Genomic DNA, 15,207 nt, shown 5'->3' with positions numbered 1-15,207 from the left:
GCACCACTTCATCATGGCTTATCCATCCATAATATCATGGTAAATGCAAAGGAATAGAACATTTCGTAGTTTCTTTTGACCTTGTTTTAGAATGTAAGTATCGAATATATGTATAAAGGATTTCTATGGGGGCACGACTTAGTGCAAATCCTTCCTGGGTTGTCTTAACTCTCATGTCTTGTCTATCAAATACCATCCTAGATCTGAAACAGGACGACGTTAAACCTTTTCTATGTGTACTTGCATTCCCTAGAGGCATGGAGTTAGGCAAATTTGGGTTGGCTCAGCTATAAGGTCAGATTTATTATATTGTGTAACCATTGCACACACCACACCTCTCACATGAACGTAGACCTTTCAAGATTGAGATATACAAACTGTTATACAAGATATCACCTCGTAAAGTTAGGGACAATAGGATTAGACTTTTCATCATTCCAAATGTACAATAGACACGAAATATTATTGCGAAATTTTTGGTCATTCCAAAAATAGCAATTCATTCGTTACTATAATAATGGACATAAGCTTTTAAGGAGCAATATTTAGATTGATGCAAATAAGTTGAGACCAAAGGGGACATTGATAGCTAATATTTTAATAGTATATATTGAATTACTGAACTAATATTTAAAAGTTTTGGTTAAAAACATTCATATTTGGTCCCCAACATTAAAAATTAAACCCCTCCTCCCCCCCCCCCCCCCCCAAAAACTGAAATATGGCTCCAAAAACCCAAAAAAAAAAAAAAAAAAATGAAGTGACCAGGATATTTGCTGCCAAACGACTTTTTCCAAACAACAAAAATCCCTTTTACTAACAAATTAAAAAAAAAAAAAAAAACGCTTAGTATAAAAAACAAATGGCTAATATATTATAACTAGTTGTTTTGTATGACTAATGAATTTGCAAGAATCACAAATCATTAAAAAATATGGTTGAAAATGAAATTTCATCATTATGAGCATAGTGTAGCTCAACATCTAGACTTTAAAAAATTATTAAATATTTTATAATTATATAAATGGTTAATAAGAAATAGAAAATAAATTTATTTTTGAAGTGGTTGTAAGTATTTTACTTCTATATTTTATTTTTATTTTTTTTGCAATTATGGAACAAACATTTTCAAAAATACATTTGATTAAAATTGCGTTTCATAAAAAAATGGAACATGATATTCTAATAGATTCTTTGATTTTATAAAATAAAAAAGAAATTGAGGTAAATTTAATTTTATATATTAAAAGGGAAATTATTTTAAAATTTTGAACATAATCAATCATAAATAAATTTTTAGATTTAATAAAAGTCGATGTCCATTTTTATGTATCATACATGATTGAGTTTGAGTTGATGTATTAAAAAATCAACTTTTTTTTTGTCTTAAGCAAACTTTTTTTTTTAAAGGAATTTTTTTAAAAAAAAAACAGACTTATAATATATTACATAACCAAAGCCCCACTACAAAAGTGCTTAACCTTTGTAGTAATAGCCTAGGGTTAAAAAAACTGAAACTCTAACACATAACTAATGTGGAATAAAGTTCTCAAATTGTACTTAAACACATTATTGCATTAACGAATGAAACACCAATGCTATTTAGTTTTTGAAGGATAATTAATTTTCACTACCCTTTTATATCCTTTATTTGTTATTCTAATTATATTTTTATTATATTAACTTAGTTTTAAATTTTAATATTCTTCTCTAGAATGATCAAAATTTTTGGTTGATGTTTAATTTGGCCCCAAAAACAAAATCCTAATTACTATTTTTTCCGTTCCTATTAAAAGAATAACCTCCAAAAGCTTGGCCTGCAAAATTGCCAAGTTTGTTTGACACACTATGCCTATTCCGCTAAGCTAAGCCTGGGTAGATTTGAAATATACAAGCTTTGATTTGATGATCAAAGCTAGTTTCATACATACCCAATTTCCAAGTTGGTTTAGCTCATGATGTCAATTCCGGTAAGTCCGAGAAGATTTGAGATACACTTTCTCATCAAAATCTGATTCATTCATGTATATACCCAACTCTTTAGGATTAATAATTTATGTCCAATTCCCTCCAGCATCCAAAAATTGATTTCTTTATCATTTGCATTTAATAAAAAGGAAGGAAACCGATGGTTTATTTGGAAAAAAAAAATAAATATAGTTCCGATAAATGATGATTCCTCATTGAAGCAACAATCACAGGTTTCATCCTAAGTTACCAAAGCTACCTACTTTGTTCTCTATGATTACATGGATGCCTTGTGACCAAACCAATTAAGACATACAAGAAAAATTCCTGATGATTGCATCAGTTATGGATCTTGGGAGTGAAAATAGGGCCATTGGATGATTGTTCAACCAGCAAAAGAGTCTCAATAATCCATGCCACCCATGCCACCCATGCCACCTCCCATTGCTGGAGCTTCTTTATCATCCTTGGGTATTTCAGTCACAATAGCTTCAGTGGTCGTCATCAAGGATGATACACTATACAGAAGGCAAACAACATGATTAACACACATGATAACAATGACAAAGCATAACTGTAAACACAAAAACAGGAGGATCTTTATGCCTACCTTGCAGCATCAACCAGAGCAGTTCTAATCACTTTCACCGGATCAATTATTCCGGCTTTGACCATATCAACATATTCACCTGTTTATGCAATTGAAAGGTAGAACCAACCAAATCAGTACAAATTGAATACACAATTCATTATGGTAATAAGCACCCATGTGCAAAAAGAACTGGGGAGATTGAGATACCTTTGGCTGCATCATATCCTTTGTCAGGGTCATTTTCTTCCAACAGCTTACCAACAACAACAGCCCCCTCAACTCCAGCATTAGAAGCAATTGTGTACACAGGTGTCTGACATTATTAACAAATGCAAACAGATAAGCCCAGACAGCCAGATAACAATGTTCAAGATTCATTAAAGCTAAGAGATCTAACCAGTATTCAAGATGAATTTTTTCAGAACTCAGAAAGGGTTTTTATTTGGAAAGAGGGGGGTTGGGTCACTTAGGACCTCTTTACTACAAAAATAAATAAACAAAAAACAAACACGCCAATAACACCAGCGCTGAAAATTTGTTGGATTAAAGCTAAGTGCTGTTAAATACTTGTATATGAAAAGTATTGAGTCAAACCTTCAACGCATTCTGAATAATCTGAACACCAATCTTCTGATCAAAGTTGGCAGTTTCCAGCTTTTCCAACTCTTTTGATGCATAAAGAAGAGCAACACCACCACCTGCTTATTGAAAACTCAAGTTAGATTTGTACACTATTTCAAATTCAACGAGATAACCCAGAAAGAATAGATAGATGATTCACCTGGCACTATACCCTCTTCAACAGCTGCCTTTGTGGCATTTAAGGCATCAGTCACTCTATCCTTCTTCTCACTAACTTCAGTTTCACTAGCTCCTCCAATCTGCAAATAAAGAAAATTTTAACCACTGTTTTGTCCACCATACAACTCCCCAAGTCGCAAGGACAACAAAAGATAAAGATAAAGCTAGTTTGACCAGACCTTCAAAACTGCTACACCACCAGAAAGCTTTCCCAATCTCTCTTGTAACTTTTCTTTGTCATAATCAGAGGTGCTATTTTCAATTGCGGACCGGATCTATTATCAAGATTATTAGCAATATTAATCAAGTTAGGATCTGACGAGATCTAATTAAGTATCTTTTAATGAGACAACGGCAACATCATTGACAGTTCAAATATCAAATAATGCAAAAAGGTGGTTAAACACAATCTAGGAGGTAGCAAGACAGACCTGTTCACATCTTTCCTCAAGAGCCTTCTTGTCCCCAGCACCATCAAGAATAACAGTGTCATCCTTTGATATTGTAACCTAAAGCAAAAACCATTAATCATGCTCTGAAAGCCATCATATGATATACTAAGGGTTAGGAAGAGGGGGTAAACCCTGAGCTTTGAGTGCAAAAATCCATTCAAACCACTGAGTACACATAAACTTCAAGTGATAATCAAGCTTACCTTTTTGCATGAGCCAAGCATATCCAGATCCACTTTTTCAAGATTCATGCCAAGCTCTTCAGTAATAAGCTAAATATAAAAGTGACACACATAAGGATATCAGGGTCAAGCAGGAGCATGAATTCAGAGGTTCAAACTTATACAAGACAGTAGACTTACTTCGCCTCCTGTAAGAATGGCAAGATCCTGCAGATTGGACTTCCTGTTTTCACCAAAACCAGGGGCTTTGATAGCACAAACCTGTGGAAATGCAGTCACTTCAGTTAGTAAATAATGACATCATAGTATAAAGAGTAATACTGCCACCATATTATAAAGAGTAATACAGGAAACAAGTAATACTGCCAACCACAATAAATAGAAAGTCAACCTTGATTCCAGCACGAAGCTTATTGAGAATGAGAGTTGCCAAAGCCTCACTTTCCACATCTTCTGAAATAATTAGTAACGGCCTTTGTCTCTGGAAAGAGGGGGGAAAAAAGTGAGAAGAACACAACGGTAAAAGGTGAAACCAAATCAAATTGATTTACCAATAGTTGCCTCACCTTCAAAGCCAGTTCTAATACTTTAATGATGGCATTTAAACTTGAGATTTTCTTCTCATGGATTAGAATGAGAGGGTCTTCCAGTTCCTGTCAGCACATAGTCATGGACATTGTGAATTGAACAGACATAAAGGTCTTTAAAAAATATGAAGACAAAAACAACTTGGACCACTGGTGATTTAAAGCTGTTTCACATTTTCCGGTAAAAAGCATGCCATCAGGGCTTTGACAATATATATACCAGGAAATTGTGTCCTGAAAAGTAATAAACTTACACATTTCTGGTTTTTTTGGTTAGTAATGAAGTAAGGGGATATGTAACCCCGGTCGAGCTTCATGCCCTCAACAACTTCCAACTCATTGTACAATGTTTTTCCATCCTGCAACAATTAAAGAAAGTACAATCCATGTTTCAGGAAACTTTTGGAAACAGTCACCAGGCAGGGGGAGTGGGTGGGGTATGGAGGATTTGGCAGTGAGTGAGAAAAGACAATGTATCAATAGGTAAGTTACTTACTTGAATTGTGATTACTCCATCTTTGCCAACTCTCTCCATTGCCCTTGCAATCAACTCACCAATTTCTCTCTCTCCATTTGCAGATATTGTCCCAACCTGTCAAATGATCATATATCAGACACCTGGATTAAAAATCCCACATACAATCATAAACCCCCAGCAACAAGGCAGGCTGAGTTACAAGAAAGCAGCTAACACACCTGTGCTATTTCGTCACTTTTGCTGATCTTTCGTGCACTACTCTTCAAATGATTAACAACAGAATCAACCGCCATGCTAATACCACGTCTTAGGTCCATTGCATTCATCCCTGCAGCAACTGATTTGCACCCTTCGGTAAATATTGCCCGTGTAAGTACTGTGGCACATGTGGTCCCTGCAAACACATTGAAAAATTCTCAGTTGTTCAGCTTAACATGGTGTCAGAGTTACTACAAGTAAAATTATTTGAGGTTCCATTACACCCCTTTCATTGGAAGAAGATATTACCATCCCCTGCTGCATCATTGGTGGCACTTGCAACCTGCTTCACAAGGCTAGCACCAATATTCTTGACTTTGTCCTTGAATTCAATGCTCTTTGCTACAGTGACACCATCCTTTGTCACTTTTGGGGCACCCCAACTTTGTTCAATTACAACATTACGTCCCTAAAATAGCAAAATACCAACATTAACAATTATTAACCATAAAAACTGATCCAACATTAGGATTTTTTTTTTTTTTTAAACAAAGCAACAAGCTGATTCAAAATCAGCTATTGAAGAAAGCAAATACAGAGAACTTCAAACAAACACTGCATCTTTAGATTTCTAACTTTCTTTCCCTAGTTTTCTTTTAGATAGGAAGCATAATATTTCCAGCAATTTCCGTACATTTTAAAAGGATCTGCATATTTTCAATGCTCAAGTGTTCCCCTCCCCACTCCTCCTAAAAGTCAGAATTATTCAAAACATTGCCATCGCACTCTCACTCACACACAAAAAGTAAGATCACAGATATCTTCAGCACTCAAGCAATAAGCAATTTAAAAATAAGCACAAACCCAGATATCTAACATCAAGCTCCACCAAGGAAGTACATTCATTATAAAAGATTGTTTTTTTGGGCCTAAACTCAGCAGAAACATCAATGCTAATCAAACTTCTTACTGAAATATGAGTTGCATAGAAAGCAAGTGTCGGAAAGATCAATTGATGAATAGTTTAATAGTTTAATTCTGCAAAAAAGAAGGTAGCTTTTAAATACCTTAGGACCCATGGTGACCTTAACAGCATCAGCAAGCTCTTCCACACCCTTTAGCATCAGAGCCCGGGCCTCCACCCCAAATCTTATATCTTTGGCGGCATAGTTTCTACTAGAACTCAATCTACTACCAATCTAAATCACCAACACACAAACAAAACACAACACAGATCAATACAAACAATAACCAACACAGATAATCATAGCAAGTTTCAAACTTTATACAACCACTGATTCTCTCACCTGCTGGGTTGTGTTCCTAGCAAGCCTGCAAAACCAAAAGGCACCCAGAAAAGAGAAAAATGAAAAACCATGAAAGCAATAACTATTACTAGGTCTAAACTATAAACCATGAACAAAAAAACGAAATCAGAAATCAAAGTTATTAACTTTTTAAACTAATTGTCTTTTACTGACGATTTTCCAACATTATCTCTGGAAAAAGAGAAGAATAAGAAAAACCCAGATGGGAAATAAAGGTAATGGGACGTACCGAGCTTTAGAGGCGAGACTTGAGGCAAAGCGGTACATGGCTGAAACAGAAAACAAAGAGAGAGAGTCTGAGACTGAGAAAGAGAGAAGAAGAAGAGAAAAACGATGGGGTTTTGAGGGAAAGTGGGGAAAAGAGTAGAGTCTTTTAAAGGGAAGAGAAGGGTCTAGAATAAGTCACAGCACATGAGTAGGTTCTAGGGTTTAAGGGTTTTTGTGTTTTTTATTTTTTATTATTATCAATTTGCTTGCTTCTCCGTTTACCAAAATAAATAAATAAATAAAAATTTTGTTTCCCTTTTTTTTTTTTTTTTTTTTTTTTTTTTTTTTTTTTTTTTTTTTTTTTACCATTAGTCCAACCCTAACTTTTAACTTGTAACTTGGTTTAAGCTGGTCTCTTTGTTATTGACCTTTTAATCCCCTTAATTGGACCGTACATAGAAACTAGAAAGTCCACATTTAGCCATTCAAGCCCACGTACAAATTTATTTCCGGGGGCTAATTATTTTTTATTTTTATTTTTTGACGTAAATGAACTTTTAGTTCTTACATCTTTTTATTTATTTTTATTTTGGTTCCTACATTTTAATTTTACCATTTTTAACCTTTAAACCAATTAGCGCGTGTCATATTAGTCATTGCCGTCAGCCAACTAACATAAAAAGCTGACGTGACTGATAGAGTCCACTGTCATCACATTAAATACTAATGTGGTCAATAAAATAATATTAAAAAATTATTTAGTATTTAAAATATGCCACTTTAGCATTTTAATTTAAAATTTTAAAAACAATAAACTTTAATTTTGCAATTCTAATTAAAAAAAAAAAAAAATGAAGAACCTTTTTTTTTTTTTTTAATTTTAAAGATTAAGAACATAGAAATCAAAACTCAGGCACGAGAAGTCAACTTAGAGAAAATCAAAAACCCAAAGTACAAACACCACAATCCAAATATACAGAAAATCAAATAGCAAAAATGAGTCCACAAACCCCAAATCTATGAAATGAAGAGAGAGAAAATACTAAACCAACACCACCACCACCACTCCATCATCCACCATCACCACATCCATCACAAGGTTAATGTGAAATTAAAAAGGGGAAAAAAAAAACTTTGACTTACCATCAAATGCATAAGATCAATGACAGATCAGAGGAGGCAGAGAGGGGTTTGAGCGAGACTTAAGTCAACGATGAAGGCAGTGGCATCAACTTGACAATGGCGGCGGTAAGAAAGAGGCTAGGTTTACTGGTTTAGGGATTTGAGAGAGAGAGAGAGAGAGAGAGAGAGAGGAGAACATGAATCTGAGACTAAAGCGTGAAATTGATCCGGTGAAACCTATCCATTTTCCTTTTAAATTTCTCGCGGGTCGAGTCGGTTTCTATGGGTCCGTGAGAAAAAAGTGATGATGTTGTGTTTGCTTCCATTAGAATTGATTACCCATATCTTTGGTTTAGGATTTGGACTTTTTTTTTTTTTTCATTTAAGCTTGTTTGTACTAGGAGTTTGTGTTGATGGAGGTAAGCGAATTGGGTTGTTGCTTGTGTTTGCTGAAGATGGATTGATGGGTTTGTGTTTGTATTCTTGCTGGATTTGTGTTTGTGTTCTTGCTAGATTTGTGTGCATTTGTGTTTGTGTTCTTGTTGGATTTGTGTTTGTGTTCTTGCTTAATCTTGTGTTTGTTTTCTAAGAAAAAAAAGAGAGGAGAAAATGTCAAATAAAGGAAATTTTTCTTCTTGTTCTTAAATCTGGATTTGTGTTCTTATTGTTCTTGTTCAAGGCACTCTTAAATCTCAATTCACGTTATTTTTTCATTTTAAATTCTGTTTTAAATTTTTTTATTTTGTTAAAATTAATAGATTAATTTTTTAAAATTTAAATGCTGATGTGGCATTTTTTAATGCCAAAATAAATTTTATTATTATTATTTTAATAGTGCCGTCAACCACGTTAGCTTTTTCTGTTAGTTGGCTGACAGCAAGAATTGATATGACATGCGCTAATTGGTTTAGAGACTAAAAGTGGTAAAATTAAAATGTAGGGACCAAAATGGAAAAAAGTCAAATAAAGAAAATTTTTCTTCTTGTTCTTACATCTGGATTTGTGTTCTTATTGTTCTTGTTCAAGGCACTTTTAAATCTCAATTCACGTTATTTTTTGTTTTAAATTCTGTTTTAAATTTTTTTTATTTAGTTAAAATTAATAAATTATTTTTTTAATTTAAATGCTGATGTGGCACTTTTTAATGCCAAAATAAATTTTATTATTATTATTTTTAATAGTGCCATCATCCACGTTAGCTTTTTCTGTTAGTTGGCTCACAGCAAGGATTGATATGACACGCGCTAATTGGTTTAGGGACTAAAAATGGTAAAATTAAATGTATGGACCAAAATGGAAAAAAGTCAAAATGTAGGAACTAAAAATGCATTTATGCCTTTTTTTTTTTTTTTTTTTTAACACTAAACTATTGTCTCGAATACATTTAACCTTTTATTTTTATTATTATTATTATTATTATTATTATTATTATTGTGGGCCCGTGGGCCTGATAGCCTCGGCCCATCGAGTAGCAGGCCCAAGGCCCATGCCGAGGAACACAGATTATTCAAGGCTAAATTGGGGAAAGCTTCTTCTCCCAATCCACGCGAGGACCTCCTTATCTCGGCCTGACAAGGATGATTTTTGGGAAAGACTAACCCCAAAGTAAGCTCACCCTCGCATTTAATGCATTCAACTAACCCCCCTGGCGCATTAATGGGGAGGTAACCCCTTAGCAGGGCAAGGTTGGTCAGAGTGAACCACTTGATACTGATAAGGCCTCTGATGGAGGGCGGCCAGAAGAAAGGCAAATGGATGATCAACAGATGGAAGAAGGAGATAGGAAGATGAAGATTATATAAGAAAAGCAAGTAAAGTAAAAAGGGGGGGGGGGGAAGAAAAAGAGAACAAAAAGGTCTCCTCGGCCACAGGCCGAGGAGCATTCCCCCATTTGTAGAGAAACTCTTAGTATTTTTTTTTTATAAAGAAAGTTCATGCATGGTGATCGACGGCCAGCGCCTAAACCTTTAATCCACTCTCTACAAATTTATTGTTTGGGCTTGATTGGGCTGAAAACTCATTCTTACTCTACTCAGGGTCAATCCAAATTGAGTCCCTACAATTATTATTATTACAGAGTTTTGACCCATGGTGTCCACTTTTGGTAATTGTTTTCTTTATCATCAGATCAAACACTAATCGATCTTTAGTGTAGACGGAAATTGAACTCCAAATCTTTTATTCAATCATTACAATTACACTTAACCTATTGAATTATCAAAATGCACAATCAATCCCCCTAATTTTAAAAATAGGTTATACTTAGCCCTTGTTGGTTTGTTTACTATTAAATTTGATGTAATTTAGCATTGAAATACTAATTTATCCATCTGTCATATGTTTTAGAGGGAGGGATAAACTGGATTTTTTTTAATAATAAATTTTTTCATACCTAACACTAAAATAGACAACAAGGGAGCATTGAAACAAAATTATAATTTTAGAGGATCAATCGTGCACTTTGATAGTTCTAGAGTTAAGTGTAATCTGGGTAAACGATTAGAAAAGTATAGTTTTCCCTTATTTTTATAAGACTATCTCATGAAGCACTCCTCTCTTTCTCTTAGTATGTAGATCTCATAAATGTGTTGTACTAGTCAAATAGTAGGAGATGCTCCACAGGACAATGTCATGAGATATATTTTTTTGGTCGAATCATCATCAGTCATGCTTGAGATTCTATTTTTTATATAACGTATTTAGTATTTATGTGATTAATTTTTTTTTATTCAGTTAATATGGCATAATCTAGCATGTCAACCATGAACACCAAAAACGAAAACAAGGCAAACAACTAGAATTCTTGTTATTTTTAACATTAAGTTTGAACGTGTGATTGTGATGAGAAATGTAGTGCTTACCAAGCAGTTAATTCTTTGAATCTGAATCTGATGATTTAGCCCTTATTCAAGCAGTTAATTCTAATGAAAATGGGGGAGACCTGGGTCATATTTTGCAAGATATAAGATCTCATTCTCTTGACTTCAATTGGAGCACTTTTCAGCATCTGAAAAGGGATGGCAACAGGGCTGCCCATAAGCTAGCTAGAGATGCAAAACTCACGGGTCACTCACACACATGGAAGGGGGTCTCTCCTCCTTTCATTCATCAGATTTTACTTGAGGACATGTTGTAAATGTTTCAGGTTCTGTTGTTTTCCAATTTCGGTCCTGCTGTTTTGTTGCTTCAGGTTTATGTTGTTTGTTTCATCTCTGTTGTATTGCTGTTTCACTTCAATGAAATGTATTCATTCCCCATCAAAAAAAAAATATATATATATATATATATATGCCTTTTTTGGAAAGTGCATACTGTTTTAGTCTTTGATCTTAAGGATTTATTTCAAACCAACCTCATTCAAAAGAAAATTAGAAAATAAGTGTTATTGAATAAAGAAGCCTGCAATACATTATTAAAAATCACATCTTGTTGTTTCTATATTTTTTTTAAATAAAAAAATCACATATTGTTTAGAAGTAAATTTGAGAAGAACTTCTGAAGTCCCTAAAAGGCTAAATCATCAATAGTGTGAGAATTATCGTGCATAATTTCTTTTTATTCTACCATAATGCTTAGCTTATTAATTTGTGTAACGATTGTTATCAAATATATATATATATATATATATATTTGTGTGTGTGTAACGATTACTATTGGTGTGGGTATCATTATTTGAGGCTCACTTAAGATGTGGCTTTTGATTATTTTTTCTTTGATTTCAAAGGTTTCAATTCAAAGAATAGTTTCCATTTGGCCTATATTGTAGAGATCCAAAAGGAGAGTCTGCAATTCATGGAATCTTACAATTCATGGAATCACTCTTTATAAGCATGTTCCTATGTGCTTTACCAAGTGATGTGGGAAAGCACATAGGAATGTGCTTATAAAGAGTGACCTTTCTTTAATGTGTAGAGATCTTCTCCCCTATTGAGGATTGTTCCAATAGAGTAAATCACAATTTCATCTTGCTAACATAAATGAAAAAGTGATGTTAATGGCAAGCCTAAATTAAAAAACAAATAAGAAATTGACTACATCAACAATTTGTAAAAATATTGTAAAATAGTTAATTAAAAAAAATGCACCTATTTATTATTATTATTATTTTAAATAGTTAAATTGCGACTTCAGAACTTGCCTTCTTCAAGCACCAAATCCACAATGACAAGTTCATTATTTGACTTGATACTAACAGTATGTTTGGTATACTGTAAGAATTCCTGTAATGAAATAGTTATTCATGTGTAATAACAATTCAATCATTTGGTTGCATTTTTATTACGTGTATTAGTTATTACATTGGAATAACTATTTTTTAAATTGAAGAATAGCTATTTCTCTTTAAAATGGATGTAATAACTATTCCTTAGTACATATAATAGCTTTTAAAATTAATATATTTTTAAAAATATAAAGTTTACTTATACATTATCTTTTACAAGCTTTCTATATATAATAACCAAACTTATAGTTATAGATAGTAATACTTATTCTATTACAATGTCTTGTATTCTCAGTAATAAAGATTACTATTCCTAATGTTTCTCCAAAAAAAACTATTCCTAATGTAATCTACATTCAATGTACTAAATGTACCCTATGTAAAATACACATTCTTATAACTCTTACTTTAATATTTTAGTCATCTTCATCAATTTTTTTTTTTTTTTTTTGAGAAACAAACACACACACACACGCACATACAGGGGAGAGGGAAATCATCCATCCAAATAAAACTATATAAATGAAAGCATGCAATAGGATTAAAGAGTTAGGTTTAGGAACCTTACCTTAGCAATAGGATTTTTATTTCTCATAACAATGGTATCCCTAAATTTATAGGGAAAAAAAAGGATTTTAATAAAGAAAAACAATTATGAAGTAGATTTCCTACTTAATAATATAAGTTTACTTTAATTGTGGGATAGCACATAAAGATAAAAAAAACTTCAAGCATTGCACGAATTTTTATGCTATAGTATTTTGCTTTAAGCCCCAGGCAATCACCACACCATATATACAACAGACTCACTTTACAAATTCAAAAGATATAAGTCTATAAATATTTAAAATTGTTGTAGTATATTAAAATAAGAATTTGATATAATAATCACCAAACCATAAAAATTCATGAAATGGTCCAAATTTCTGAGAATTAAAAAAAAAAAAAAAAAAAAAAAAAAAAAAAAAATTTCTAATTAAAAAATAACATAGCTTTTTTAATATTTAAAATGCTGATGTGCATTATTTAAATGCTAAATTAAAATTTTTTTTAAAGGCCACGTAGGCATTCTGTGTTCCAAAAGTGCACGTTGTTTGCCACATAAGTAATTTCTGTTAGTGATGGGTTCTAGTTAGCTAAACTAGTAAAGTCTCTGATGGTTGTATAAGAGATCTGGGGTTCAATTCCCGCCTACACCAAAAACTGATTAGTGTCTTGGTCTGATAATAAAGAGCTATTATCAGAAACGGACGCCATAGGTTAAAACTCTCTAAATAAAAAAGTAATTTCCATTAGTGAGATGATGGTAGATACCAAAATGAAATGTGTTTTTCATCTTAGGGACTAAAAGTGGTAAAATAGAAAAGTAGGAATCAAAATGGGAATGGAGCCAAAATGTAAGGACCAGAAAAACATTTCCCCCTTTTTTTATATTTTAATTAAAGGACAAAACACATTGTTTGGGCCTTCATAAGGGTTTTTGGATTTTGCCCTATTTAAAATTTTGATTTGTCTCTAACGATATGGTTTGTTTTGATTGGCAGTCATTCTGTTAGAAAGATGCTGATGTGTCTGTTAAATGACACCTAAACCTAACACATGTGGTTGGTCCAATGAAATGATATCATGTGGATGTGGATCTAATTATTTTATGTAATAAAATAACCTAAAATTATATAAAATTTAAAATCTAAAAAATTAACCTTATTTTTTTTTCCNNGGAACCTCATAAGTTTGAACAGTGCACTATGTACATTGCACTTTAACAATTGAATACACAAAGAACACAATGCAATCTTGTATATTCTTAAAATATAAACAGAAAGGACTCAAGCCAGCTAGGCATTTATTATAGGTTTTGGTAAAAGGCTATGTTTTATTTGGGTGGGGGTCTATTAATTTGAGAAACCAACAGTGGAAGGATTTCAATAGTTTTTTTTTTGGGGGGGGGGGGGGGGGGCATGTTATAGGTGGCTCCGCCCTTGCAAGAAAAGAAAAGAGAAGAAACTGCAAAAATAGAAATGAAAGTGCGAAAAAAAAATTAAGATTTTTATTTTTAGTCATTTTTATTTTTATTTAAATATGATGAAACAATTTTTAAATTTTATTAAAAAAATTATCAGTATTTTTATTTTATTAGGCATGTAGGTTTTAAGTGTGCTATGTATGCTTTTTCCGTCAGTGAGTTAATAGTAGAAACAAAATTAACTGCAAATTGAAAATAACATAGATCAAATTAACTGCTATAAAAATGTAGGGACTAAATTAACTATAACCTCAAAATCTAATAACTAAAATAATATTTTTGCCACCGAAAAAAAAAAAAAAAAAAAAAAAAAAAAAAAAAAAAAAAAAACCTTTGCGTGGAAATGTCAATCTTTAACTCCATGGTTGCACCCTTAGCTTGAAAGCTTGTATAAAGATCACATTTAACCTTATTGTTCACAGCCCTAAAACAACAACCCAAATCTTGGTTTTTCCCATTTGTTTTATCCACAAACCCCTCTATTCCTTTTCCTCATTAGAAACCCTAGTAATCCTTTTTATATGCAATCTTCCCCAATTAAAACCTAACCCAAATCCTTAATGATGAGATTGGCGAGATAGACTTCCTAGGACGAATCCCTTAATACTAACGAAGTCGCCTTGACAGACGGAACAACGAAGCATCCCCAGCGATATAACCACACCACTGACGAAGGCAGAGAAGCCATTCAATGTAGCCAATAAATGATTAGGACGATTACAAGGCCAGCTGTGCAGACCTTTGGAGGTCCATTAAGGACCATATTACTGGGATGAGACGTTACCCAAAGGAGCATTAAAACCACCATAATAGCCACAACAACTAGGGGCTACCGGAATGTATATATAGCACTCCAAGCACCAACATAAGGTACATAGACACAACCAAAAATACTTCTTGCTCCATTACATTACATTATTTTTTCCCAAAGAGTTTTCTTATACTAACTTTGGCATTGGCACCACACCGGTGACCATCCTAAGGGAGCTACTTACCATTTCTGTAGCCACAGGGACAAGGGCTTGGCTCCATCTGGACGCATTT

General features: G+C 33.1%; 1 protein-coding gene across 1 annotated transcript; it reads right to left on the bottom strand.

Moving 5' to 3' along the window:
- Positions 1–2,160: 2,160 nt before the first annotated feature.
- LOC112039434 (chaperonin CPN60-2, mitochondrial) lies at positions 2,161–6,990 on the bottom strand. The gene is made up of 18 exons (XM_024072308.2): positions 6,816–6,990; positions 6,566–6,590; positions 6,326–6,457; positions 5,568–5,727; positions 5,279–5,454; positions 5,079–5,174; positions 4,837–4,941; positions 4,562–4,648; positions 4,387–4,476; positions 4,176–4,256; positions 4,017–4,085; positions 3,793–3,870; positions 3,541–3,636; positions 3,342–3,441; positions 3,155–3,258; positions 2,768–2,873; positions 2,579–2,657; positions 2,161–2,486 (listed from the first exon to the last, which is right to left on the bottom strand). Exons 1-18 carry the CDS (start codon positions 6,851–6,853, stop codon positions 2,372–2,374), a joined length of 1,737 nt encoding a protein of 578 aa, XP_023928076.1. The 5' UTR covers positions 6,854–6,990; the 3' UTR covers positions 2,161–2,371.
- Between the last annotated feature and the right edge of the window lie 8,217 nt (positions 6,991–15,207).

The sequence above is a fragment of the Quercus suber genome, unplaced genomic scaffold (assembly GCF_002906115.3).
Source record: "Quercus suber isolate HL8 unplaced genomic scaffold, Cork oak 2.0 scaffold_146, whole genome shotgun sequence".
In the NCBI taxonomy this organism is placed as follows: Eukaryota; Viridiplantae; Streptophyta; class Magnoliopsida; order Fagales; family Fagaceae; genus Quercus; species Quercus suber.
Note: the sequence above shows the minus strand (reverse complement) of the source record. Positions and strands in the feature narration are given on the sequence as shown.

What these genes read in the sequence shown, in the direction of transcription:
- LOC112039434 (XM_024072308.2), bottom strand. Translation starts at nt 6,853, where the DNA reads ATGTACCGCTTTGCCTCAAGTCTCGCCTCTAAAGCTCG. An exon ending in CCATTCTTACAGGAGGCGAA is followed by an intron (nt 4,086 to 4,175) that starts GTAAGTCTACTG and finishes TTTTATATTTAG; the next exon opens with CTTATTACTGAAGAGCTTGG. An exon ending in AGGATATGATGCAGCCAAAG is followed by an intron (nt 2,658 to 2,767) that starts GTATCTCAATCT and finishes TTGCATAAACAG; the next exon opens with GTGAATATGTTGATATGGTC.